The sequence below is a fragment of the Opisthocomus hoazin genome, chromosome 20 (genome assembly GCF_030867145.1).
Source record: "Opisthocomus hoazin isolate bOpiHoa1 chromosome 20, bOpiHoa1.hap1, whole genome shotgun sequence".
NCBI lineage: Eukaryota > Metazoa > Chordata > Aves > Opisthocomiformes > Opisthocomidae > Opisthocomus > Opisthocomus hoazin.
The window spans coordinates 8991755-9017781 of NC_134433.1; the positions used below are offsets into that span (position 1 = coordinate 8991755).

Genomic DNA, 26027 nt, shown 5'->3' on the forward strand with positions numbered 1-26027 from the left:
CACGCTCCCTCTTTCCTATGGTTTAATTAACGGGAGGGGGGAAGGAGGGGAAAATCTTGTACATGCAAGGGACCCCTTTGTTGCCCGACACTTCCAGGTTTATTCCTTTCTCCTCCTTGAGTAGGAAAACACCATTTATCGTGCTCTTTCCTAAAGCAGTTTCCAGAGAGGTCCAGCAAACACGGCCAGGAGCCATCAGCAGCCAAGCCCTGACCGAGTTTCTTCGCCTGAGTAAATCAGCGTTTTGCCACTAGCGTGCTCTGAACGCCCATTTTCCACGCCCCATTTATTTTAACGCAGGGAGGGCAGCAGCAGGGCAGCTCGCCGTAAATCCCACCGAGGTGCTCGGCGCTTTCCCTCCCACCCGATTTTCCAGCGTGCGATGAGCAGACACCTTAGGGGTGAGCCGCCACGCACAGCAGCCGCAAGAACTCGCATCCCCGCGGTGCCTCGCAGCGCCCGCCTGCCGCCCTGCCCCGATCTCGGGGGTTTTTTGGCAGGGGAGGTTCTCAGGGCTGTGTTTCAGGGAGGGGGATGCTCTTGCTTACTCTGGGCCAGCCAAAATCCCTGTGAAAGAAAAATTTTTGGCATAACAGGTTTGTTTGTTTTTCTTGTCATTATAAAGGGATGGTGTCGCAGGAGCATCTCCTCCCCACCCTGTTGGTCCCATCAGCCCTGCTGTGGGACAGGGACGGGGACAGCAGCCCCGAGCCACCATGGGATCGACAGCAAGGGAGGGAGCTGACCCATCGCCAGCTTGAGGTGAAGCAATTAAAGCGTGTGGCTGCCACCGGCGCTTCCTGCCTGTAATTAAAGCTTTTAATGAGGAGGCATACGGTAACACCCTCCCCAGCCCCAGGCTGAAGTTTTGCCAGGTTTGGGTTTATTAGTGGCTGCTAATTACACCGTCAGGCAGCATATATGCCAAGGAGGGCTGCACCACCTGGCCCCGAGTGCTTGAATTGGCCGTGAAAGCTGCCACAAAAATTCTTAATTTATCTTATTTCCCCTTGCACTGGGAATGGAATGCCCAGGTGTCTGCAGGACATTCTGGGGACACCACCACCCCCTGGACACAGAGCCGGCTCCTTCCCCACTGCACCCGACCCCCTCCTCCGTGCGTGGGGGCTGCAAAGCCGGCTGCACGTCCTCCCCGCAGCCAGCGAGGGCTTTCTATTCCTTGAGGTGAGTTCTGCTGAAAATCTGACAGTCCTGGTAGCCGCAGTGGGGCTCGAAGCCCTTTCCCATCCCGACAGCGCACCCGGCTGCTGGGATGGCCTCAGCCCCGACAAGCCTCGGCGCTCCCGCGTGTCCCCGGACCCGAAGTGGGTGTTACCCCGGTAAGACAACCAGTGGCTTCATTCCCCTTCAGCCTCAGCTCTGCTGCCGGGGCATTTGGTGGACCAAGCGCACGACAGTAAGGCTGCTTTACTTCTACAAAAGGCTCTTGCTAACATTTTACACCTGCTGGTTATATTTTTTTACATTGGGTCTTGTAAAGTACCTCGCTCCCAGCCTGGGGCTCTTTGAATCTTCCAGCTCCATGCAATCATTTAGGGAAGACGAACGTTAAAATCAATTACGGGGAAGTTCTCCTCGTTCTTTAAAAGCTGATCCCAGGTCCAGCTCCTGCAGCACCCTGGCCCCTCCTGCCTCGTGCCTGGACCACTGTCACCGAGGGGACGCGTGCCAAGGCCATCACTGCTCTGACGTGCCAGGTCAGCCTCCGCGAGGGACCGGAGCCCATGGAGAGTGGGACAAGGACGGACAGAGAGGCCACTGCGGACGGGGTCAGGGGATGCTGAACTGCTCACCAGCAGCTGGACCTTGAGGGGCCCCACAAATGCGCGAGCACTGGTGGGGCTGGGAAAGCTCCTGCGATGCCGTTGGAACCCGCAGCTGAAGGATGAGCTGCTGCAGCAGCAGGGGAAGCAGGAAAGAAAACCCCTTCACCGGACGCCGTAACGCTGCGTGAGTGCCTGCGGTTGATCCCAGGGGATTGCCCGGGCCCGGGGAGCTGCCCTGGCAATGTCTGTTTAAAGATACCGCTTTTACCAAGCTGATTCCAGAGGAACTCTTCAGGAGTTGGAGAAGAAAGAACTGCAAAGTGTATTTTATGCTTTTAGTACTTTTTTTTTTAATTGCAGTAACTTCTAGATTATTCACAAGTTTAATGCCTCTCCAACACCTATGCTAGTAAAGTAGAAATTCGTACTGGTATTTCATGATAGGTCTGTGCGGGAGATTCAAAGCCTGCGGCGGGCAGTGGAGGGATGCACGCAGACCACGGGGCGTTTTGAATCAAGTACAGACGGAACAAGCTTAATTAACTGTCAGTCCTCACAACATCTGTACAGGAAAATCTGACTGAACATGAATAAAGTGAAGTCTACTGGTTAGTAGAAAAAGGACACTGGACAACAAAAATAAACCCAACCAAACAAGAAGTATCTATAAAGCAACAGAAGCTGAAGTAGGACAAAGCGATCGAGCTGCTCGTTTCCTCCAGTGGCCTCTGTGTCCGCAGAGCAGCGCGCGCGCGCCGTGCCTGAAGAAAGCACCGGCTGCCTCTTTGCAAACACCTGTGAAGCGGTGACCCTGGAATCTCAGAAACTGGGTTGAAATGCAGTGTTGATGCAAACAGATCTATTTCTCAGCTGCGCCTCGACAGCAGCGTCGCCGTCTCACCCCTCTCCAGGGATCTCCTGGCCACTGGCTTCTCAAACACCCCAGACAGAGCCTTGACATGACGCTGCCTCTGCGACGCCATTCCTTCGGGGAACCGGCACAAAGTCCTGACATCCTCACTGACAAAACCAGCGACTCCGAGCTGGTGTCAGGCTCCTCGACGTTCTCACAGGTTGTGCTCAGTTACCGGTCAGGAGGGCAGTAAGGCACCTTCACAGCCAGGTCATCCAACCCAAAATCTGTCCCCAGGCACCAGTTTCAGAGTTACATTTTACAGGCTTTTTCCTCTCCCTGCTTCCCAAGAGAGGTGCTAAACAGGTCCCAACTGACAGTTCAACAGCTTTTCGTCTAGATCCCAACAGGATTGGAGGAGTAAGGGATTAGGGGAGACGCTTCTGGAAAGATAAGCCCCTATCATTTAAAGCAAGCTGTCTGAATGATTTTTGTTGCCTTTTCTGCATTTCTATTACAATAGCTGATCGTGCTGCTTTATTTTTTTCCTTTTCTCTTCAACATCTCTCAGCACGTCTTGCAGTTTCTTCGAGTTCTGTGTCAGGAACGCAAAGCTTTCTTTGAAGTTGCCGGTCCCGTGCTCTCTGCAGATATTCTCCAGCCCGTCAAACCACTGCAGAATCTTCTCCAGCTCGGCCCGAACAGCCTCCTGTTCTTCCAGCTCCGCGTGCAGGGCCTGCCCGGCGGACGCCTCCGCCCTGTACTGCTGCTGCAGCTGACGGATCTCGTCCTGCAGCGCCTGGAACTGCTCCTCAGTGCAGGGGTACTGCTCGTGGGCCTTGTCCTCGGGCAGCAGCACGTGCCGAGGGACGTTCAGCACCAGCTGCAGCAGCACTTCCTCCATTTTACTGAAGAGCTGATCGAAGTGCTCCTTCATGAAGAGCAGGAACTTCTCCGTGCTCTTGCGGACTTGGGAGGGGCTGACCTTGCAGCCGGGAAATGCGTCCAGCTTCTTGAGGATCACGCTCTCCACCACCAGCATCATCTCGAAGAGGTAGTCCTGGAACGCGATGTAGACGCGCAGCATGCACGTCTGGGGCGTGAAGCCGAAGAACTGCGCTTCGTAGGCCATGGGGTCGACCGACATGGCGGCGGCCCTCCGGCTGAGGGCCGGCAGGGAGCGGAGCGGGAGGGGCGCAGGCCCCGGGGCGGGCCCAGCTCGCAGCCGCGGCCTACCCGAGGCGCCGGGGCCTACCCGCGCCGTTACCCGAGGCGCCGGGGCCGCTCCTCCCGCGCCGGGGCCGAGTCCCCTCCGCCCGCTCTGCTCCTCCACCGCTTCCCGCCTCGTTCGAACGCTCTCAGGCGAGCAGCCGCACCGGCAGCCAATCAGTGACCGCGAAGAGAAGCACGTCGCCCAATCGTCAAGCGCTCCAGCCCTCGGGGGGCGGGAAAAGCGAGGGGAGCGAGAGGCGGCGCTCGCGGCTCGGCCAACGAGAGCGCTGCCGGCGCTGATTGGCTCCGCCGAGGGAGCGCAGCCGGGGGGCGGTGCGCGCAGGCGCGGCGCGGTGCGTGGCGGAAGCGGAAGCGGTGCGGGGAGCGCTAAGATGGCGTACCAGACCTTCCGGCAGGAGTACCTGCAGGTGCCGCCGGTGACGCGGGCCTACACCACCGCCTGCGTCCTCACCACCGCCGCCGTGGTGAGCGCCGCCGCCCCGCCGCCCCCCGCGGCCGCCGGGGAGGGGAGGGTGCCCGGGAGCGGCGGGGGGGGCAGGCGGGGCCTGCGGGGCGGGGGGGAGCCGGGGGTCCCCGGAGCCCCGCCGTGAGACCCGGTGAGCGGTGCCGGCGTGGGGGGCGTGAGGCGGCCCCGGGGCTCGCCGGGTGCTGGCTGGGAGCTCCCCGGGGCGACGCTTGGGTGCCGAGTCCATCAGATGTTCCCTTCTCTTTCAGCAACTGGAACTGATCACACCCTTCCAGCTGTATTTCAACCCCGAGCTCATATTTAAACACTTCCAAGTAAGCGTTTCCTGAAGCGGGGGAGGGCTCTGCGTGCGCTGTGGGGCTTGTGGGTGCTCGTCTGCTCAAGACTGAGTGTTGCGCACGGCTGCGGCTTTTCATATTGAAGTTTCTTTTTTAAAAACGCTAACGAAGCTCGAGCAGCAGTCGCTGTATCTGAGCATAGGTCATAGATTCGTTGGCTGTCAGTGAATGATTCATTGACATTGGCATTTAACGGGCACAGACTGAAGCAGAGGAAGTTCCAGCTGAACATGAGGAAGAACTTCTTCCCTCTGAGGGTGATGGAGCCCTGGCACAGGCTGCCCAGGGAGGTTGTGGAGTCTCCTTCTCTGGAGATACTCCAGACCCGCCTGGATGCGGTGCTGTGCAGCCTGCTGTAGGTGACCCTGCTTCGGCAGGGGGTTGGACTGGGTGACCCACAGAGGTCCCTGCCAACCCCGAACATTCTGTGATTCTGTGACTGTGAAGGAGGTTTCGGTTAGATCATTACTTGCTTTTGTATTTACACAATAAAAATAAGCTGCCATGTTTAAGGTCCTTGTGTTTGTCTCTTTTTCCAGGTATGGAGGTTAATCACAAACTACTTGTTCTTTGGACCAGTTGGCTTTAATTTTTTATTTAACATGATCTTTTTGTATCCTTTGTCGAGTTTATTTTCTTTCCTTGAAGAGCAGAGCTCCAGAGTACAGGCACGTTGTGATGCGTTGCCTAGAGGCAAAGGTTCAGTTCCACTCCACCGTGAGGTTCCTGGGAGTTCAGTGGTGCCGACTTCGCTGGTGTCGTGAGTGCACATCAACGGGATTTCCTTCTTAAGTTGTCAAGAATTTTGCCACTTATTTCTCCAGTGTTAAGACTTCATTGTACAAGCCTGATCCTTCAGGTTGGTTCTGACATACAGGAGAAAATTCCAAGTAACTTTTTTCTCCTGGCTCTGCTCTCTCTGTTGGGGCACCCAGAAAGAGACAGCTGATGAAGTAAATGGATACAAAACTTCCATCTAAGCTCACGTATAAGTGAACCCTGTTCCGCTTGGATCTTTCTTTCAACTCATTTGCAATCAGATTTTCCTGACCTGCGACTCCAGATATCGTTACTGCCGAATGCTTGAAGAAGGCTCTTTTCGAGGTCGGACAGCAGATTTTGTATTTATGTTCCTATTTGGAGGGCTTTTAATGACTGTATCCTTTTTATATTCAAAACTGCTGTAGTGAGGCTAAAGGTATGTGAACGAGAACTGAAACCACAATGTTACATTTATCTTATTTCTTAGGTGATAATATATTTTGTTTATAGTACGAGGAATAACAGTATTTGTTAAAGTAGTTTTGAATGCTTTGTGACTGTTGCTGTTAAACACCGGGCTGCGCTGTCAGGCTTCACTGCTTGACAGACAGGATTATGGAAATGAGATTATCAGATAAAAGGGGACCGCTCAGGTGCATAATCATGCTCAGGCTGTCGAAGGGAAGTGCTGCTGCTTCAGTGATTTCATGCTAAATTATACTTTAAAGGGATTATTTGTGCTACAGGGAACCTGAATCCTGCTACAGGTGTTGAATTTGATCGACAGTACATTAGGTTAGATACCTGGGAAAGCAGAGCTAAGGGTTATATGGCAAATACAAGAGTACAGGTCAAGCTGGAGAATTCTGCTCATGCTTGACCTTACAACAACTATTTGGTGAACTGTTTTCTTTAACTGCCCGTCACAGCTCTTTGGCCTGTTTGTGAACTTGGTTTTCTTGGGTCAGGCATTCACAATAATGCTCGTGTATGTGTGGAGCCGCAGGAATCCCTACGTCCGTATGAACTTTTTTGGTCTTCTCATCTTTCAAGCCCCATTTCTACCCTGGGTACTGATGGGCTTTTCACTGCTTCTGGGGAACTCCATCATTGTGGATCTCCTGGGTAAGGAACTGCAAGAATCACAAGGATTTGTTCCTGCTCATGTTGTGCATGAAATAAAAAATGTGGAAAAAGCAAAAGGCTGAATGCCTCTTGCTTAGTGTTAGTCAGTCTGGTATAATGGTGGTATATTTATCCCAGGCTTTTCTGATTTCTAAACACCGTAGCATCTTTCGTACTGTGACAAGGATGGGAAGAGCTTCTGATGCTTTGGCTTTTTATTGCATGGAGTCAGCCCAGGTACATAATCTGATTGTGGGCATCAGCCTATTGATGCAAAATAGCTTATGTTACTACTTTAATCAATTCTAATGAAGCCATAACATCAATATGTTTAATAATGACAAGCAGTTTTCCTTGTATTAATGTCTTGTTGTGTAGGTTAAGCTTTACATCTGATGTCAATGCGCTGCATTGTTTTTAGTATTTCTAAATCTCTTATCATATTTTCTGTGAAACAATCAATGTGTGAGGGGTTTTTTCCTGAAAACTTTAGTGAAGTGTTTGAAAGTTGTAAAGGAGAACTATTGAAGAAATCACCATTTGACTTTTCTTTACATACTAGGCATTGCTGTTGGACATATATATTTCTTCTTAGAGGATGTCTTTCCCAATCAGCCCGGTGGTGGAAGGCTTCTCAGAACGCCGTCTGTCCTGTAAGTATTGGCGTCTGATTTGGAACGGGTGTAGAAAAAGCGCTTATATGGAAAACTGTTTATAATTCAGTCACATCAACTTCTGGTAAATTAGGGAGCTCAAGGCAGAATTGTAGCATGTCTGTGCTTGCTCGTTTATTTAACTCCTGTTGCCAAACAAGGGAGGAGGATCTTACAGGTGTGTAAGTGGGAACTGACTTCTGGCGGAGAAGGGCTGGAGGGGTTTTGTCACCCTTGGTTTCTTTGGTAACACTTGTTAGTCTTTGCTGACTGAGTTTTGCCTGTTGGTGGCACCAAAGATGCACGTGTCTTGGAGTCCTGCTGTGTGTCAACAGTCACTGAGGTATTAAACATAATGTATCTGGTAGTTTTTTTCATCTGTAGATCATCCTCATTTCACAATTTTGGCAAAAGACTTCAGTGTTCATAGTACTGAGTGGTGCTACTCCTACTCGGTTCCCTCTTATGTAGCGAGCTGTAATCATCTGTAACGCTGTACAGCAGCCTGGGTGAGAGTAGCTTGCCTAAATGACGTGCAGTTGAGATGCTGAAAGCTGAGCTCTGTGGGACTCTTAGAACTGTCTAGAGCTGAACTGAGTCTCTTTTTTTTCGTTTGAGCTGGACTCCAGAGGCTTGGGTACTTAAAATGCTGTATTCAGACCCATGCTTAGTTTAACTGATGAGCCATTCCTGTGTGACTGGACTTACACTGGTAGTTTATTTTTGTTCAGTATAGGCTTTGTCTTCAGCAAGTAATTGTACCGGGTGATGGCTGCAGGAATGGCGGTCCCAGAGCAGGTGTGCCAGACCTTTCTGTAGGCTTACACTGATCTCACTTGGCCTTAGCAGCTGAAGGCTGCTTCTGGTGAGGGCTACCTTCCTATAAACGCAGCTCTAGACAAATTGAGCATCCGATTACACATGTGCAATAAGGGTACATTTGAGATTTCCCATTTTCGCAGACTGTATGTACACCCAGCTGTGTGCAGGAGGGATCTTAAGGCTGTTGGAGCGATGCATGCTGTCTCAGTAACTCTGTTCCTCTGTGGAAGACGTGTCAGCCTGCCTTCAGACTGCTGTTTAAATCCTTTTACGTGTCCGTGTTCAGAAGGCTGCTTATGATTCTTGTCTGGGTCTAGAATTGTGGATTTTTTTCCCAGATGCTTTAATTTTCTCTGATGTGTTAGCTGTAATCCTGTAATACCCCTGGGTATTTTCTTTTTTCCTGTTCTGAAAACTTCTCTGAAATGGTCTGTCACTCTGGTGAAGAGAAATAATCCCTTTAGCTATTCTAAAAGCTGTCATTAAACACACTTTTAAGACATTTTGGATATAACAGTTGCTTGTATGCAGCCTATGATTTTTTTGTTCATTTATTTCAAAGAATCTGTTGTGCTTCTGTTTCTGGACAAACAAATCTACAGAGAGAGAACCTCTAAAACTTGTTTTGAAAGTGGCAAAATAACTTATGAGATTAAGCATGATTTTTGTAATAAATAGGAAACCCAAGCCTCTAACATTGTCTCAAATGCAGACTCTTCTGTGGATTTCAAGGCTGCGTGTCAATGCCTGCATCCTGCTTGTGAGACTGAGACGATACTGCCTGTATTCAGCTCTTACTTTGTCCCCTTCTCAAGATGTGAAGAGCTCCTCAGTATCCCATTCCTGTTTTGCTCCCTCATCCTGCTCTGGGGGAACATGATAGCTGTGTAGAATTCTGCCTTGCTCTGGAGGTGGAATTTTAACTTTCTGCTGAATCTCGTCAGTCTCGGTTGATTTAGGCACATAATTATAGACCTTCTTCCAGATGGCTTCTAACTGGAGAGCAAGTGTGACTTGGGTACAAATCACCAATGCTTTGTCAGGCTGTTTCTGAGGGAGGATGCTGTTACATGTGTAGGATTTGAGCAGTCTTGGTCTTACTGTGAAACACATATTCTAAAGGGGAAAAAAAAAAAAAAATCTTTTCTGTTCTTCAGGAAAGCAATATTTGATACCCCGGAAGATGATCCTAATTACAATCCCTTGCCAGAGGAACGACCGGGAGGATTTGCGTGGGGAGAAGGCCAGCGCCTTGGAGGCTAATAAATGTCTGTGCCAAAACCCAGCGACAACTGGGAGAGACTGACCTGAATAAAGTTCCATACTGGGGACTCTCATTCCCCGTCGCAGAAAGGACGCTTTTTGACAACTCTATGGTTTTGAACACAAGCACTTTATGAAATGGCAGTCTAATCCAAGACACTTCCAGGCTACCAGTGTCTTTCCCAATCAGGGAATTTATTGTGCTGGTAATGGAAATACTAATCCAATGGAGCCAAAAACGTAAAACTGGAAACCACTTCCTGTCAATTTCAGTTAACAAGACCATAGGTACTTCTTTAAAGTGATTTCTAAAGCATTTTTTCAAGTATTTGATACAGGAAACTTTACAGGGGACAAAACCAACTTTTGGGGGTTTAACTCATTTTTTTATTCTTGGATAAAACAGCTACAAGATGGTTGAAAGTGTAAGTCCCTGTTTCGATGGCAAAAGCTTTTTAATCTGAGATGCTATTGTCTCCAGTCTTGTTTGAATTGTAAGAAATGGAACATGCAGCGTAATGCAGCCGTTTCATTTTGCCGGTTGGGTTTCTGGAATGTGCCTCTGTCTGAACGCGCTTGCAGGCTGAGACTACATTTTGGTGGCTTTTGCCCCAAAACTGCGTGTTCAGATGACCCAGGTTGAATCTGACTGGTTTGTTTAAATAGGTAGTTCTACAAACCCAGCCCCACACGTGCGCGCTTCTGACCGTTATTAAATGGCTCGGAGCACTAGGGAAGAAAACTTTTCTGGAGTCAGAACTGCTCAAATATCTCAGACAGTCAGTTGAATAAAATTTCTGGTGGATCCTGTTTTGTTAATCCTTTGTATGATTCTGTAGTCTTGAGGCAGCTGGTGAAAAAGCAGGGGTTGGAAAAAGCAAGTCCCTGAGGAGATGGTGTTAAGGCAAGCTTTTCCCACGCGCGTTGCTCAGAACTGCTAGGAAATGGGGTTGTCCGCTCAAGATGGTAAATCTGTGGTCTGTGGGTGAAGTGTGGTGCGGGAGGACTGGGTGTCCAACACAGGTCGGTGACACCGAGTGGGGTTTGGCTTGGAGTTGTGTTGATGATAAGTATCTGTATGAGGAGCTGCGCGAGGGATTCAGTTCAGCTTGCCACGGTCGGTCACTCCTGAGGCGCTACGGAGTGCACTGGGCAGCTCTTCATTGATTATACTGTAACAGGTGAAAACAGGTATTGTGGAAACCGCGTCTTCCAAGTTTAGGAGGACAGGCTTGCCCTTGACACACATGATCATCTTGTTTAGCCTCAGGTTTGCTGTTCTTAAATACTGGCTACAGGTTCTTGTTTGTAGTCCAGGAGATGGATGTGTTGGGGTCTCATGGGGAAATGCTCTGTCTGCAAGCAGAGTGTTAGGTGCTGATAAACGAAGTCCATTTGTATCTGTATTTTATCTATTAAAGGTTATGAAAACTTAAGGGAGACTTTTTTTTTCCCCCAAAATAGACTTTAAATTTGCACTCTAGGAGTATTAAAAATGTTCTGGGCGGTGTTGCTTTGAGACAGGCAGTTGATCAAAACCTTTCTTTAGCTCAGGGTTCAAGAGCCTCGTGGTAGTTTGCCGGTGGGAAGCTGGGGAGTGGGGATGAAGCTCGAAGACAGCCCCGTGGCCGGGGTAAAACCTTCTATAAACCCATGGCCCTGCGGCGAAGCGGCGTGCCCCTTCCTGAGGACTGTCTCTTGTTCGTACCGAGTCATGTGTTGATGATGTGTTGTCCGTCCTCACTCTTCCAAGCCACTTTCCTCACACGCATCCTTCACTCGGTAAGATCCTGCTCTTCCCTTGGCTGAGTAACAGAATCACAGAATGTTCAGGGTTGGCAGGGACCTCTGTGGGTCACCCCGCCCAACCCCCTGCCGAAGCAGGGTCACCCAGAGCAGGCTGCACAGCACCGCATCCAGGCGGGTCTGGAATATCTCCAGAGAAGGAGACTCCACAGCCTCCCTGGGCAGCCTGTGCCAGGGCTCCGTCACCCTCAGAGGGAAGAAGTTCTTCCTCATGTTCAGCTGGAACTTCCTCTGCTTCAGTTTGTGTCCATTGCTCCTTGTCCTGTCGCTGGGCACCACTGAAAAGAGTCTGGCCCCGTCCTCCTGACACCCACCCTGCAGATATTTATAAGCATTTATAAGGTCCCCTCTCAGCCTTTTCTTCAGGCTGAACAAGCCCAGCTCCCTCAGCCTCTCCTCGTAGGAGATGCTCCAGTCCCCTCACCATCCTCGTAGCCCTCCGCTGGACTCTCTCCAGTAGCTCCTCGTCTTCCCTGAACTGGGGAGCCCAGAACTGGACGCAGCACTGCAGATGGGGCCTCCCCAGGGCAGAGCAGAGGGGGAGGAGAACCTCCCTCGCCCTGCTGGCCACGCTCCTCGTGATGCACCCCAGGATCCCATTGGCCTTCTTGGCAGCCAGGGCACACTGCTGGCTCATGGTCACCTTGTCACCCCCCCAGCGCTCCCAGTCCCTCTCCGCAGAGCTGCTCTCCAGCAGGTCCCCCCTAGCCTGTACTGGTGCGTGGGGCTGGCGCCGGGGTGCTGGGAGCAGCTCGGAGGCGCTGCTTACGCCCCGGGACGGCTGCTAGCGGCAGGGTACCGGCGGACCGGGCCCTTCCCAGGCAGCCTGTCCCGCCGAGGGCTGTGCGGGCACCCTGGGGGGCCCTCTGGGTGCGGGGCACCTGGGGCTGGAAGCCGCGGCGCCCGGCCCGCTCCGCCCGCCATGGCGGCTGCCGGCGGGACTGCGCCTCCCGTGGGGCCCCGCGCGGGACGCGCCGCGGTGACGCCACGGGGGGCGGGGCCTGGCGGACCCGGCGCGGCGGGGCGATGCCGGCGGAGGGCGAGGCGCCCGCGGCCAAGCGGCTGAAGGCGGCGGGCCCTGGCCCCGCCATGCTGCCCCGCTCCCCCGCCGACACCCAGCGCCGCGGCCTGCCCATCTTCCAGGCGCGGGGGCGGCTGCTGGGCCAGCTCCGCGGCCTCGACTGCGCCGTCCTCATCGGTGAGTGCGGGGCGGCCCCTTCCCTCAGCGCCGGGGCCTGGCGGGCGGGCCCCCCTCGCGGGCGGGCTCCCGGCGATCCCCTCGGCCGTTCCCCGGTGCCGCCGGGCAGCGAGAGCCGTCAGGGCGCGGGTCTGGGGGCATCTCCGGGACGCGGCGCCCGGGAGCGTTCGTCTTGCTGGGTTCTGGCTGGGCGAGGCAGCCGGCGAGTTGCCTTCGCCTCCCCCGCAGAAGTTGTTTCCCTCTCCCCGGTGCTTCGCATTCGTGTAGTGACAGGACAAGGGGGAATGGCTGTAAACTGAAAGAAGGCAGGTTTAGATTAGAGATTAGGAAGAAACTCTTCACCATGGGGGTAGTGAGGCCCTGGCCCAGGTTGCCCAGAGAAGCTGTGGCTGCCCCCTCCCTGGCAGTGTTCAAGGCCAGGTTGGATGGAGCTCTGAGCACCCTGGGCTGGTGGAAGGTGTCCCTACTCATGGCAGGGGGGTTGGAACCAGATGGTCTTTAAGGTCCCTTCCAACCCAAACCGTTCTAGGATTCTGTGATCTGCCTGGTGTTCAGCCGGCTTCAAGGCAAACAGGAGAACCCCCCTCTTTGGAAGAAGTGTCTCCTCGGCTGCATTTTCAGGGGCATTCACCGCTTTTATTGTGCTTTCTCTGAGTCCAAGCCAACAAGCTTTTTGTCTGGCTTTCAGGAGCTGAAGACATACAGCTTCCCAGCTTTTAAGTCTAAACACGCAGCATTATTAAAATTAAATGAAAAATGCTTTGTATTCCCCTCCTATATGTGAACCCTTAAAAACTAAAATTAGTTATTAATTATCATGGTAACTGATAGACATGACTGCATTTATCTCCTTTCCTCCATGTAATCCTGAGATTGTCGTTATTGCTTGCTATATATACACTGCAATACGCCACTTAATTTTACAGCTGTGGAGTAAGCTAAAAAGCTCACCCATGCTATTTCCAGTCTGCAGCTGGAGAGCTTACAATTTGGTAATTTTACAGTTTGCTGCTTCTCTGCTTGGTGGTCATCTTTCTGAATTTCTTATGCTTATTCCTCCTCCTCGTCAGTTCTCACCTCGCTCCACCAGTGTGCTTTTGCAAGGGTTGAGAGCACAGGGCTCTGTTTGCTGGAGCCTTGTGCTTTTGTGTAGAGCCATTCTTGTAGTGGGTCAGTAGGAAGCTGAAAGGGGTCTGATTTGAGTTACTGATGTGCTTTAAGCTGTAATAAAAGTGGCAGTGACATTGAAAACATTCTCTGCTCTTCCCTGCACGTCGCACTTCAAGCCAGTTTTACTTGCAGTGCCTCTGAGCGCTGTGCTTTGTGCTGCGCCCAGGGAGTTACGCTTTTTGTTGCCGAGGCTGCGGTAAGGGCTGCTTCTGCTGATCACCGTCTTTGGTAGCGGGGTCTGCGCAGCGGCTGTGTTCGAAATACACCGGGGGGGAATGGGGTAGTGGTGCTGCGTGGATGGAGAAGACACGCACTGGAGCCTGCAGGGACCTTGGTTGCTTTTGGGAAGGTGCAGAGGAAGACTTGCTGGCTCCTTGGTGCCCTGAGTGCTCCTCTGAGAGTCTCAAACCGTAACCCACTCCTTGCTGTTGTGACAAAACCTTTGCTTTGATTTACTTGCAGCTTTACTCTGAAACTTCCTAGAGTGTAGTGTAAATATATGCATAAAACCAAATCGGTGTCTGTTCCTTGCTCTGCATGATTGTCATCTTGTGTTGGCTGTGTTGCACAACCAACAGGTCGTACCCGGACAGACTGGAATGTGTTCCTCAAGCAGAGGGTGGCTGGAGAGTACCTGGGTGAAAGGAGTTCAGCAGCGGAGCGGTCTAGCAGCCCGAGCAAGGTGCTGGGTTCTGTCCCTCGCCTGCTGCTGCTTCACGATGTGACTTTGGGCAAGCTGTCCGGCCTCTCCCTGTCTTCAGCCTCCCCATCCTGCAACAGGGTTAAAAGTTAACATAGGAAAATGAGTCGAGACCTTTCATTTGAAGGCGCTATAAAAGGGAAAAACTATTCCCTTGATGTTCCTTAGGAGAAACGGGCTCAGGGAAGACCACGCAGCTCCCACAATACCTCTACGAAGCAGGAATTGGCCGCCAAGGCATCATTGCTGTGACCCAGCCTCGCAGAGTAGCAGCTATATCCTTAGCTACCAGAGTCTCCGATGAGAAGAAGACAGAGCTGGGGAAACTGGTAGGTTGCTTTACCAAGTCTTGAGAGAGTCGGTTTAGTACTGCAGTGCCAACGGGACTGTACCAGGACTTAATGGGTAAGATAAAAAAGAGCCATGGGGATAGCAGTTAGTCTTCATTTAATAATATGCCTGAGTGGAAAAAATGGCTTTTTACCTGCTTCTGGGGCTCAGGGTGGGGACGTGTTTGACTCTGCCTCTGTGGTATTTTACTTCTTGATTGTTATCTGTGCTCCTCCATTTGAAAAAAATACTGGTTAATGAATAAAACATAGTGCACGCTCTTCTGGTGCTCCATGTATCAAAAGTCACTGTCAAGGAGAGCAGAGTGCTGAATCTGCAGATCTGTGAATCTGTGGGAGAAAAGTGGAGGAGACAGATTTCCCTTGCATGAAGTCTTCAGAGAGCATTCCGTGGTTTCCAGCAGGGGAGGAAGGAAAGGCAATGTAGAGCATTTGTGATGAACTTCTAATTGGGAAAAAGTGTGGGATACAGTGTTGGGAGCTTCCTTTAGGTGGGTTATTAGATTTTCAAGACTAACTGCTCGCGGACTGCAAATACACCGTTACGCTTTCCAGAGTCTCCCCGGAGTTCTGGTTGTCTCTGTCCCATGCACTGACCAGAATGCTTCGTAGTCCTTCTTAGTGGTACGATGGCAATGAGAAATGCAAGTAACTTTTGCTTACACTTTCTGTAATGATTGCTTCCATAGGTTGGCTATACTGTACGTTTCGATGATCTCACATCCGATGAAACTAGAATCAAGTTTTTAACAGATGGAATGCTGCTTCGCGAAGCTATTGGGGACCCTATGATGCGGAAGTACAGTGTGGTCATCCTGGATGAAGCCCACGAGAGGACGATCCATACTGATGTGCTCTTTGGAGTGGTGAAAGCTGCACAAAAGAAACGGAAGGAACTGGGCAAACTGCCACTAAAGGTATGTGCATCGAGGATGGCAGCAAGGGGCCGGGATGGGGCATGGACCCTGAGCGCTATGGGGTTTTCCAAAGAGTTTGAAGTTTCAGCCTTGACTGTTTTCCTGTTCCTAAAAAGCCCCTTTAAATCTCAACAGAACTGATGATGTGTGGGCCTGACGTGACACATCTGAACGAGGTATCTGGTCACCTCTGTGTTGCCTTTTTCCGTAAGAGGCCCTTGGGTGTGGGCTATAGCCTAGACACATTGTTTGGGGAGGTTTGGGTACTGTTGCTGAGCGCGCCCAAGGGACAGGAGCTCTCTGTCTAATGTGACAGCTGTATGACGTGCTCACCCTGGGGAAGGAGATTGCACGTGTGGGTCGGGTGCACGTGTAATGAATTTGTCTGTGTCCATGGTGAAATGTGTGAGAGCACATTGGTTTTGATGGGGAAGGTATGCAGGGGCCTGGTAGGGTGCTGGCACTGTGGTGTTCACCAGACTGTTGTGCAGTCTAGCTTTGTGGGTACTCAGCTCTCTCTATTAAATGTCAGAAAAGAATTTTAACACATCTTCACTCATTTTATCATACCAACGTGTTACGCTCGTGTGATGCCAAAGCTGATGGCTTTAACAAGGAAAGATCACTCTCTTCTGTCCTGAGCTCTGTGTGCTTTTTGCTGTTTTGAGCGTACATCAGCCTCAGGAAGCTGACTTTTGGCTAGTCCTGACTACTAACTGTCCTGCTGGATTGAAACTGCAGTGCTGACCCATCTTATGCTCACATTGAAGGTGGTCATCATGTCAGCTACGATGGACGTTGACCAGTTCTCCCAGTACTTCAATGGAGCTCCTGTTCTCTATTTAGAAGGCCGGCAGCATCCCATTCAGATCTTTTACACCAAACAGCCTCAGAGTGATTACCTCCAAGCCGCACTGGTCTCAGTCTTCCAGATCCACCAGGTATGGCAGTCTCGGCGGGTTTGCACCTTCCCAGGGCCGTGGGTTGTTGACTGGGGGGCCTCACAGGTTGTGGTGGCAGAAGACATGGCTTGAGCCTGATGCTGCCAAACCAGAGATGTCCCTGAGGTGCTCACTGCATCCTCCAGCAAAAGCAGATAGCTGGGGAGTGTGCTGGGTTAGTGAGTTGGGTTGGCTCAAGAGAGGGGTTGATGAATGCCAGTGTTATTTCAAAAGTGGGAAGAAAGATGGGAAGTGGTCAACTGTAAAGAGTCTTGGGTTGTGGGGGGACATCCAGGCAGAAGGTGACAGTAGCGTGAAGGTGATTCTGATTTACTGGCAAAGCGTAACTGCAGAGCAAGTAGAGATCTGTTAAAATAACACCCACAGGCATTTTGTGACTAAATGTTTGAATGCAAAACTGCCAGGTCGTTAAATCATTTAAATAAAACTGTTCATTACCCTGCATTTAATGCTTTGAAGATGCTGCTGTTAGGATTTTGGGACTTGTACTTCAAGGCTGGAGTTGAAAGGAGACTGCTAATCCAAGGTCTCTGATGTCAATGCATACCTAGTACCCAAATGTTCCTCTCACCTGAGTTTTCTGTGTTTGCTGGCTTATACCTGGGTGCTTGCTGGCTCTCTCATTTGCATGTCCTGGACAGTTATTTAATGAGAGAGACATGTGACTTTAAATGATTCCGCCATCCTGTTAAGTCCCAGTCCTCCAAAATGCGGTTTACCCTTCACCTCTGGTGAATCCACTGCGAACTCCAGGCTGTTGCAGATCTTGCACAGCATGCGTCTCTTTTCTTTCTTCCTTACGTGCTTTGCTGCCCTGCTGTCAGGACAACATCTCATTACAATCTCAGTTCTCCCTCCGTGTCCAAACCATCTTAACTTCTCGCTTGCATTTTCCTCTGGCTCCAGGAAGCACCCTCTTCCGAGGACATCCTGGTGTTTCTGACTGGTCAGGAAGAAATTGAAGCAATGACCAAAACCTGTCGAGACATTGCCAAGCATCTCCCTGACGGCTGCCCACAGATGGTGGTGATGCCTCTTTATGCTTCTCTGCCCTACTGCCAACAGCTCCGCGTCTTTCAGGCTGCCCGCAAGGTGAGGCAATGTGATGGGTAAGCAGGATGAGTTTGTCTGTCTGCTTGCATGAGTATTTGGAAGAAACATGTGGAATTTAAGGGGTTAAAGTGGTCTGTACTGATAGTAATAGTCTCCACTGTCTACTGATGTTAGGCTGAATGGTTCCAGTGTAATATAAGACGATACAACTGGGGTGGTGTTAACAGATACATACGATAAGTCATCTGGGATTATAAAAAGAAGGAAGGATTAGGGGGAGTGAAAAGGGCAGAGGAATTGAAATTTGCCCCATTTCATTGGAATTTTATGTCCACATCACAAGAAAAGCTACAGCAGTGAATGGGCCAGCCAAATTGAAGAAAGCTAAAAACCCGGGCATATTTGGCAGGGCCACAAGAAAAGGAAATTGTGCTGCCTCAGGCCCTTTAGTGCCAATTCAGCAGATAAACAAGAATTCAGGTCTTGTGCTTGTGCCAGAAATGGAATCAAAATGGTTTAAAAACATATTGATAACAGCTGTCCTGGGTGGTGTATTTGGTTGCAAGAAGTGCAAGCACATGCTTTAGAAACTGCTTAGGAACTAGAGTTTATCTTAATTTACAAGAGCTGGCGTAGCAAGCATGGTGTGTGGTCATAGCATGTTGCAATGATATGTAGGCTTGGCCCATGCTGGCCAAAAGTAGTAGCATTTCTTCAGTGCAGCTGATCTGACATGGCTTTTGACTGGCTTGAGTTTGCTCTTCCTTCCAGGGCTGTCGCAAAGTGATCCTCTCCACCAACATCGCAGAAACCTCCATCACCATTGCGGGAATCAAATACGTTGTGGACACAGGCATGGTCAAAGCAAAGAAGTACAGCCCTGGTGAGGAGTTCTAAGCAGCGACACAGAGATTGTTTTCAGTCTTGTAGAAGTTACTTGAGGCAACAAGCTCCACTGAGAGCTGTTTTAAAACACCCTCTGCACTGTCTAAATTAACATCCTAGGCTTTAGGTGTGGGGGTTTGGGTTTTTTTTGAGTACAAGCAATGCAGGGATAAAAATCTGTCAAATGAGTCTTCGCTTCATGGACAGAGTGCATCAAAATTGCCTTTGCTTGAGGCTGCTAAACCAAGTGAAGTCTGAGCAGCATTTGGGTGGCAGACCCTGGGATATTTTTTGTGGTTAATCCTACACAGTTATGTTTTTCAAAGCTGTATGTTCCACAGACATTGACTGAAGTGAGGCTTTTCCATATGTAGAAATCGGTCTGGAAGTGTTGGCAGTCCAGCGGGTGTCGAAGGCCCAGGCTTGGCAACGAACAGGGAGAGCAGGGCGAGAGGACAGTGGGACCTGTTACCGGCTCTACACAGAGGATGAGTTTGAGAAGTTTGACAAAATGACAATACCTGAGATACAGAGGTGAGAAAAGAACCCTGATACCATCACACTTCTTCCCACACCTCGTTTGTATGCTGTTACAGATGGAGCTGTGTTAGGAACTGAACAGCAAAACTGGATCTAGGGTCTGACCGGTTGACTTTTAAGAAAAATGAACTCTGAGTCTTCAAACATGCATGAGCAATAGTTCTCTTGGATTCCCTCCAAATCTTGGACTCACTTCCTGCCCTTAGTGGTTTAGGAAGTAAGGCTTCACCAGCCAGCACTGGACTAGTCTCTCCAGTTGCAGCACATATCTGAGTACTCCATCTCCACCTGTAGGCAAAAAAATAAAGAAAAGAAAAAAAGAAAGGGGGGGAAAAGAAAAGAGAACAATCTCCGTTGTTTTTTTTCTGCCTGCGCAGGTGTAATCTGGCCAGCGTGATGCTTCAGCTCCTGGCCCTGAGAATTCCCAACGTGCTCACCTTTGACTTCATGTCCAAACCGTCTCCTGGTAAGTGGTTACAAAGGCAGCCCTGGAAAAAATTGACAAATAAGTCACTGAGGAATTGCTTAAAAAGACCATTCAGAGAAGAAAGAAGGTCAGGGCTGTGAAAGGGGAGCTGTCTCTCTCTGCTGCGTCTTCGCTGGGGGGTCCAGAAGTCTCAGATTCATTCACTGCTCATTGCTTTTGCTCAGCCTCGTCAGAGCAGCCATGATTATGGCAGAGAGCTGGGGAGTCCCGCTTCCAAACAGAGCAGGGAGCAGTTATAAAAAAGTCATAAAAAAGATGAAGGTGGGTCTTAACTGCCAAGGAAAGCCATAGAAAATCTCACGGAGCTTCTGCTCAAAGCTAGAGATGGCAGCTTTAGTTTTGCCTCTGGTTTTGCTACTTGAATTGGAGAATGTAGATACCCTACTGGATAGAAGGGGCTAAACCTCAGTTTGGGGCGCTAATTTCTCTAAACAGAAAGTATTTGTCCCTCTGGCCAAGGGAAAGAGGTTGTGATGGTACCAGCGGGTCCTTGACTGTCCTGCCAGAGTCGGCCAGGAGGCCTCACAGCCTGAACCTTCTTGTTTTGACAGATGCTATTCAAGCAGCGATAGAGCAGCTGGACCTGCTGGGAGCTGTGGAAAGAAAGGAAAATCAGCTAGTCCTAACCCCGCTGGGAAGGAAGATGGCAGCCTTTCCCCTGGAACCAAAGTTCTCTAAAGTAAAAACTACAGAAAAAATAGCTAATTCTCATCTCCTGTACTCTTCCCACTACCACTGGCATTTCTCTTTCAAACTCCCTAAACAAGGTCTGGAGTCTGGGGCGACTGCAGCAGTACTGATACATTTGCCATACATTGGTGAAGCACAGCCTTATTTGCACAGCTGGGCTGTTTTGCTTGTCATTTTTCCTTTAATTCCAGGAGATTTTAAAAAATATAATTTCTTTCCTCTGGCACCTCTGAAGCTGAAACAAGGTGAATTCCGATGCCGTTTCCGGGATTGCTGGTAGCACTGTTGAGTAGTTTCGTGAAGTGTCCCATGCTGTAGTTGATCTTAGGCACCATGTTTGTACTGTACATGAACGCAGGAAGGAGCATGGCAGTTGCTGTTAAAGGTGCCTGGTGGGCCCAGAAGAGGATTTACCGTTGTCTCTAGGCCCAAATGTTTATGAACTTGTCCTAAACAATGCTTGGTGAAGTTCCTGGGCTGCCAGTGAGCAGAAAAGCCTGCCCATCTGAAGTGGATTTGGTCGAACGAAAATCAGTTTTGTTCTGTGATTTGCAGACCATCCTCCTGTCCCCTAAGTTCCACTGTACAGAAGAGATCCTGACCATCGTGTCGCTGTTATCGGTGGACAGTGTCCTCTACAATCCCCCTGCCCGGCGGGAAGAAGTGCAGTCCGTCAGGAAGAAATTCATCTCCAGTGAGGGCGATCATCTTACCCTGCTCAGCCTGTACAGGGCCTTCAAAAATGTCAGTGGCAACAAGGTAGGATGCTCTGAGGACGCCAGTGCTGTCTGGGCTTGTGGTGGTGAGGAGCTGTTTTGGTGTACAGCAGAGTGACATCTGCATCCTTTGCGGGTGATGCAATACGCATCCTTCCAGAGCAATGAGAAGAGAGGGCTTACTCATCCTTTACAGCTGGGTAATTGGAGAAAGCTGTTCAAGTGCCGAAGGATCCCCTAGAAAGCTGTACCAAAACTGGTTATCAAAAGCTTCTTGAGGCCTGTTCTATAATCAGAGACAGGTCTCTTCCTTCCCTGGTTCCAGCTGGAAGCAGGAGGGAGTGGGAGGGTGTTGAGACTTGCTGATAAATACCTAGACATGCTCTTTGACAGGATTCATTGCAAAAACACTGAGCCTGTTTACAAGCAGATTTTGATTTATCCTACCCTATAAACTCCTCAGTTTGATTTGCAGATCTGTAGGTGCGTGTATGCCATTCCTTGCAGCATCTGTCATTTGTGCGTAGTTGGTTTTCACCCCCCGGGGGATAGCAAGGGCGGTTCCGAAGCACTGGTGGCCTTGCAGAGCAATTCTGAGTTTCTTGGCACTGTGGGAGAGAATGTAGACAAAGGGGAGTAATGAGGGGTAGAAATACAACAAGGAAATGGGTTAGCACCTTTTCTCTGAGGAAGATTGTGTGTTTGGAGGACTCTGCTTTTCGTGGTATCCAAAGACTGTTGTGCTTTTCGGGTGAAGAAACGGCCCCTGCTAACTCCTGGTGTCTCTGCTGCAGGAATGGTGCAAAGAGAACTTTGTCAACAGCAGGAACATGATGCTGGTGTCAGACGTCAGAGCTCAGCTCAGGGACATTTGCGTCAAGGTAACTTGTTGCCACACTGTATTTCTCTGTTTTACCTGTTTGTATTTTTCTGTTTGTCCCAAACTGATTTTGCTGGGCACCATGTCCCAGGAGTGAGAAAATGTGGGTTTGTTTTCAGTCTCCCATGAATAGTCAGGCAAAATTCCTGACTGTGCAGCTGTGCCCCAAAATCTGAGAGCTGCAAGGCTCAGTGGGTTGAGGAGAGGTGAGAGAGGAGGAGAGCTCTGGGAAGGGTTCTTGGCTAGAGGACAGTGTTTTCCTAAGGAATTTCACTGCCCCAGTGTAGATGTGACCATGCTATGTGTGCCACGGAGTGACATCAGCCTCTGCAGCCCATGCTGGCTGGCTTCTTCACGGAGTCAGGCATTCAGTTTAACAGCAGCTTGCCCATCAGCACTGTTACTGCCAGTCATGGAGCGCAAGGCACAGCGTGGGAGCTGCTGCGGAATTGCCTGTGGTCTGTGTGTGACGTGGCAGCCACCGTTTGGCACCCCTGTCCTGCTGCGAATGCTGGCTGGCCTACAACTCCCTCGTAGGAGAGTCTCGAAGCGTTTTGCGACTCCTCTTTTGTTTGCTGTTAGTCTGGATTAGCCTAGCAGCTGCCTGAGCTGAATTCCTAGCAGTCCTTTTATACTTCCCACGCTAGCAGGATTTCTGCCTGACCTCGGAAGCGCGCTGAAATGGGGCTGTGTTTCCCCACGAGGATGCACATACACATACAGGCTTGCTTACATTTGTCTCTCTCACTGCTGAACAGCTATCGATGCCAATCGAGTCGTCCCGCTCAGACACTGCAAACATCCGCCGCTGCCTGGCTCACAGCCTCTTCATGAACGCTGCAGAGCTGCAGCTGGACGGCACCTACAGCACCGTGGACTCTCACCAGTCGGTGGCCATCCACCCCTCCTCCGTGCTTTTCCACTGCAAACCAGCCTGCGTGGTGTACAACGGCCTGCTTCACACCAACAAGTGCTACATGCGGGACCTCTGCGTGGTGGATGCGGACTGGCTGTATGATGCAGCGCCGGACTATTTCCGCAGGAAGCTCCGAACGGCCAAGAACTGACCTGTGGTCTGGCACCAACAGGTCCAGGGTTTTTAGGCTCGCTCTAAAAGACTATTGTTTTGTTTTGTAATGAATGTACAGGAGCAGTAGAGCTTTGCCTTGCAAATCAGGTAAAAACCTTAGAGGAAATTGGCTTCTCTGTGAGAGCCAGACCTCACAGGTCTCCGTGGCTTAGAACAATCGTCCTTTTTAACAGTTAATCTGTGAAAGGGGAGTGTAGTATGTACCCCGTGCACGTGTGTGTGAGATAAATCTGTGCTGGGGGGCAGGAAGCTACTATCAGATTCCAGTTTTTAATACTTGCTGAAGTTTAACAGGCTTGTGTATGAGGAAATGAGATCCTGAGAGCTCTTCTGAGCAGGGTTGGTATTTTTTATGATTGTGCTTGTATTACTGGTTTTATTGGGGAAAAAGGAGAAAAACTTTTTAAATGTCTACATACAGGGAAAAAAGCCCTTTTTTTTACTATTTCTAGAAGGGAGGTGCTACTGTCTTTTACCTCACCAAACATCTTTCTGCCTGCTTGTCATGTTCACTGTCTTGTTTGGGACCACCCGAAGGTCAGGAATGGGAACGCCTGCTTGAGCAAGGTCTTCACCGCTTGCGTCTAAGCCTTGGGCTGGCAGTGGTTTCCTGGAGCTGCCTGCACGTTTGGCATCATTTTTGTTCACCCTTTTGCTGTTAGAGTGTGTTGTTCCTCTGCAAATACTTCTGGCTTTTCTGACTCTTGTCTGTGTGCTCCTAGCTTCGGAGCTGGCACACTGTCCACAACAGCTCGTCAGGCCAGCTTGAGGAAGACTCAGCAAAGTGAGGATGAAGATGTGGTTTAGAGATTGGACTTTAAAGGTCCTTCATTTGTCAAATCTTTGCGTCTTCTGCGCTGACACCAGTGCTTCTTCCCCCTTCTGCCTTCCCCAACCCTGCCCAATTATACTTTGGTTTTCCATAAGAGGTTTAGAGCTTGACATTGTCAAGAACCACAGATCTCCCGTTAGTATCTATTATTTGTTTTTTCTTCCGTATTCCCTTGGCATCTGCCTATCTCTTTTTTTCCCATTGGAGAAAAGTGGCAATACCAAACTTAACCATCTTTTGAAATACTGGAATTAAGAAACTAGAGCCACTGCAAAGGGAAAACTTGTTCTTTAACGTGAAAGAAAGTGGATTTATTCCACTGTCACTGTGTGTTGGTGGGGGGAGAAATTTGTTGTTTTTAAATGATACCCGAAGTACTTCTAAAATAACCTCTTTGGGAGAGGTGACTTCCAGTTTCAACAGAGTCTGTTGACGTAGTGTAGTAATTTATACAGATTTTTGGATGAGTTGAACTAAAGCAGGTTAGCTGTTGGAAAGAGGAGGAGAGGAAGCTGTTCTGTTCACACAGTGTCACTGTGTAATATAGTGAGGTTGGTTTGCACGGGCTGTGGTGGGATTGTGGTGTTTTGTCCTTGTGTCCTTCAAACAGCAACTTTGAGAAAAAAAAAGCTTGTGGCATTAATAGGACTGCTCAGCTGGCCTGTGATCTGTGGGGACAAGCTGCGTTTGCCATGTAATAATTTGTCCTTTCTGGTTACACGCATCACGGTTACACCACACATTGCGATACAGCTTTTCTTTGGGCTCCAGTATTGGCTCACCGTGGTTTTCTCTGTGAAAACTGGGGCAAATACGTCTTTTGTTCTTTTTTTTTCTTTCGTTTTTAGCTGCTATGTCAGTTGTGCTGATTTGCAAATTGATGTCTCCCAAAGAGTGTAAGCAGGTACCCGGCGTACCTGGAACAGTCACAGAATCGCAGAACTTTAGGGGTTGGCAGGGACCTCTGTGGGTCACCCAGTCCAACCCCCTGCCGAAGCAGGGTCACCCAGAGCAGGCTGCACAGGACCTTGTCCAGGCCGGTCTTGAATATCTCCAGAGAAGGAGACTCCACAGCCTCCCTGGGCAGCCTCAGCCCCTTCCTGGGAAGGGTGACGCTGAACGTCTGCAGGGGGGCAGCGAAACAGACACACCTCCCTGTGTTGTGCCTCTCTGCAGTACTACTTTTTGGTGGTTTGAAAAAAAAAAAAAGGTGAGTGGGGCACAGGCAAAACTTGCCGCTTTTGTATGTACGACCAGCTGTGGTTCTGCACTGGTATTTCAAGAGTATGCAGCTATTTCAGTCGTTCTCCCTCACACGAGCTGCAGGGAGTTACCGAAGTAGCGCTGTGTCTGTCTGTCTGCTGGTTTTACAGATTCTGCATCTGTAGGGGAAGATGGAGCGTAAGCACATTGTGTTTGGGGAGTGTACTTATTGAGCAGCCTATTTAACGGAACTAATTTGTATATTTTTCCCAAAATAAAGAAGTGACGGCAAAAATCCAAGTCCTGGGTGGTGGTTGGTGAGACATGAAGGCTGTGTGGATGGAAGAAATGATCGCAGGACGTTCAGGTACGAGTCCCCACGTTTCCAGTTCTTGTGAGCGCACCTTCATTTTGAGCAGTCTGGGGTGTCCGTGTGCAGGTGCTAAGGTGGGTCAGCGAGTCTGTGCTCTGCGTGCAGGACGGACCCCGATGTGAGGTGTGCGCTGCCCAAACCTCGGTGTGGAGCTGGGAGTGAAAACCCCGGTCCTTTGATGTGATGGGGGGGCGTGCCGGCATCGTGATCGGGGAAGGGGCCAGCGATGCGATGTGACAGGGGGCCAGCGATGCGACGGGGGGTGCTGGCGATGTGATGAGGGGCCAGTGATGCTGTCCTGCAACAGCGTTGTGGTGAGCAGCAATGGGCCTTTTGTGCTGCTGCTCAATAGAGGGGAATAGTGCCAGCTCTTAGACAAAGGGGACACTTTCAGCCGGCCCTCGGTCAATCTTCCCTCTAAAAGGACAAACAAAAAATTAATTTTTTCTTTTCCCTGAGTAAACTGCTGAGGTCCTGCCAGAAAGCTGACTCTTCTAACAAAGCGTGGGGCGATGCACGGCAGTGAAGCCTTCACCGCAGACACTGCGTGTTCTTGTTGCAGGCATGAGGGGAGCACCAGCACTTTTTCCACCTCCCTGAAGCTTCCTCTGTGCCTTCACCGGTGCCCCTGCCTCTCCCGAGGGCTGGGGCCGGAGATGCAGACCGTGCCGGTGCTCTCTACACGGCGTCCCTGCCCCGTTCCCCTGCCCTTGCTTTTTAATTTTCAGTCAAAACTGCAGCGAATGAACTAGGTGGCGTGTTCTGCCGCGTCCGGGACTCGAACCCGCGGAACGCCGGGTCCGGGACTCGAACCCTGGTCCGCAGCTCCGCGCCGCGGGGGCCGCCGGTCGCCGGAAGCGGGGTGGGCGGTTC

The 26027-nt window shown here is 50.4% G+C and overlaps 3 protein-coding genes across 3 annotated transcripts; 2 read left to right on the forward strand and 1 right to left on the reverse strand.

Annotated features, from left to right (window-relative positions):
* Positions 1 to 1985: 1985 nt before the first annotated feature.
* Positions 1986 to 3962, reverse strand: MIS12 (MIS12 kinetochore complex component). The gene has a single exon (XM_075440141.1). It carries the CDS (start codon positions 3785 to 3787, stop codon positions 3155 to 3157), a length of 633 nt encoding a protein of 210 aa, XP_075296256.1. The 5' UTR covers positions 3788 to 3962; the 3' UTR covers positions 1986 to 3154.
* Positions 3963 to 4232: 270 nt separating this feature from the next.
* Positions 4233 to 10717, forward strand: DERL2 (derlin 2). The gene is made up of 7 exons (XM_075440416.1): positions 4233 to 4337; positions 4588 to 4653; positions 5217 to 5290; positions 5741 to 5834; positions 6369 to 6564; positions 7127 to 7217; positions 9197 to 10717. Exons 1-7 carry the CDS (start codon positions 4245 to 4247, stop codon positions 9300 to 9302), a joined length of 720 nt encoding a protein of 239 aa, XP_075296531.1. The 5' UTR covers positions 4233 to 4244; the 3' UTR covers positions 9303 to 10717.
* Positions 10718 to 12134: 1417 nt separating this feature from the next.
* Positions 12135 to 25251, forward strand: DHX33 (DEAH-box helicase 33). Its single transcript, XM_075440367.1, has 12 exons — positions 12135 to 12306; positions 14345 to 14505; positions 15216 to 15443; positions 16214 to 16384; positions 17312 to 17497; positions 18230 to 18341; positions 18718 to 18877; positions 19261 to 19349; positions 19922 to 20049; positions 20616 to 20819; positions 21571 to 21657; positions 22415 to 25251. Exons 1-12 carry the CDS (start codon positions 12135 to 12137, stop codon positions 22721 to 22723), a joined length of 2007 nt encoding a protein of 668 aa, XP_075296482.1. The 3' UTR covers positions 22724 to 25251.
* The last annotated feature ends 776 nt before the right edge of the window (positions 25252 to 26027 follow it).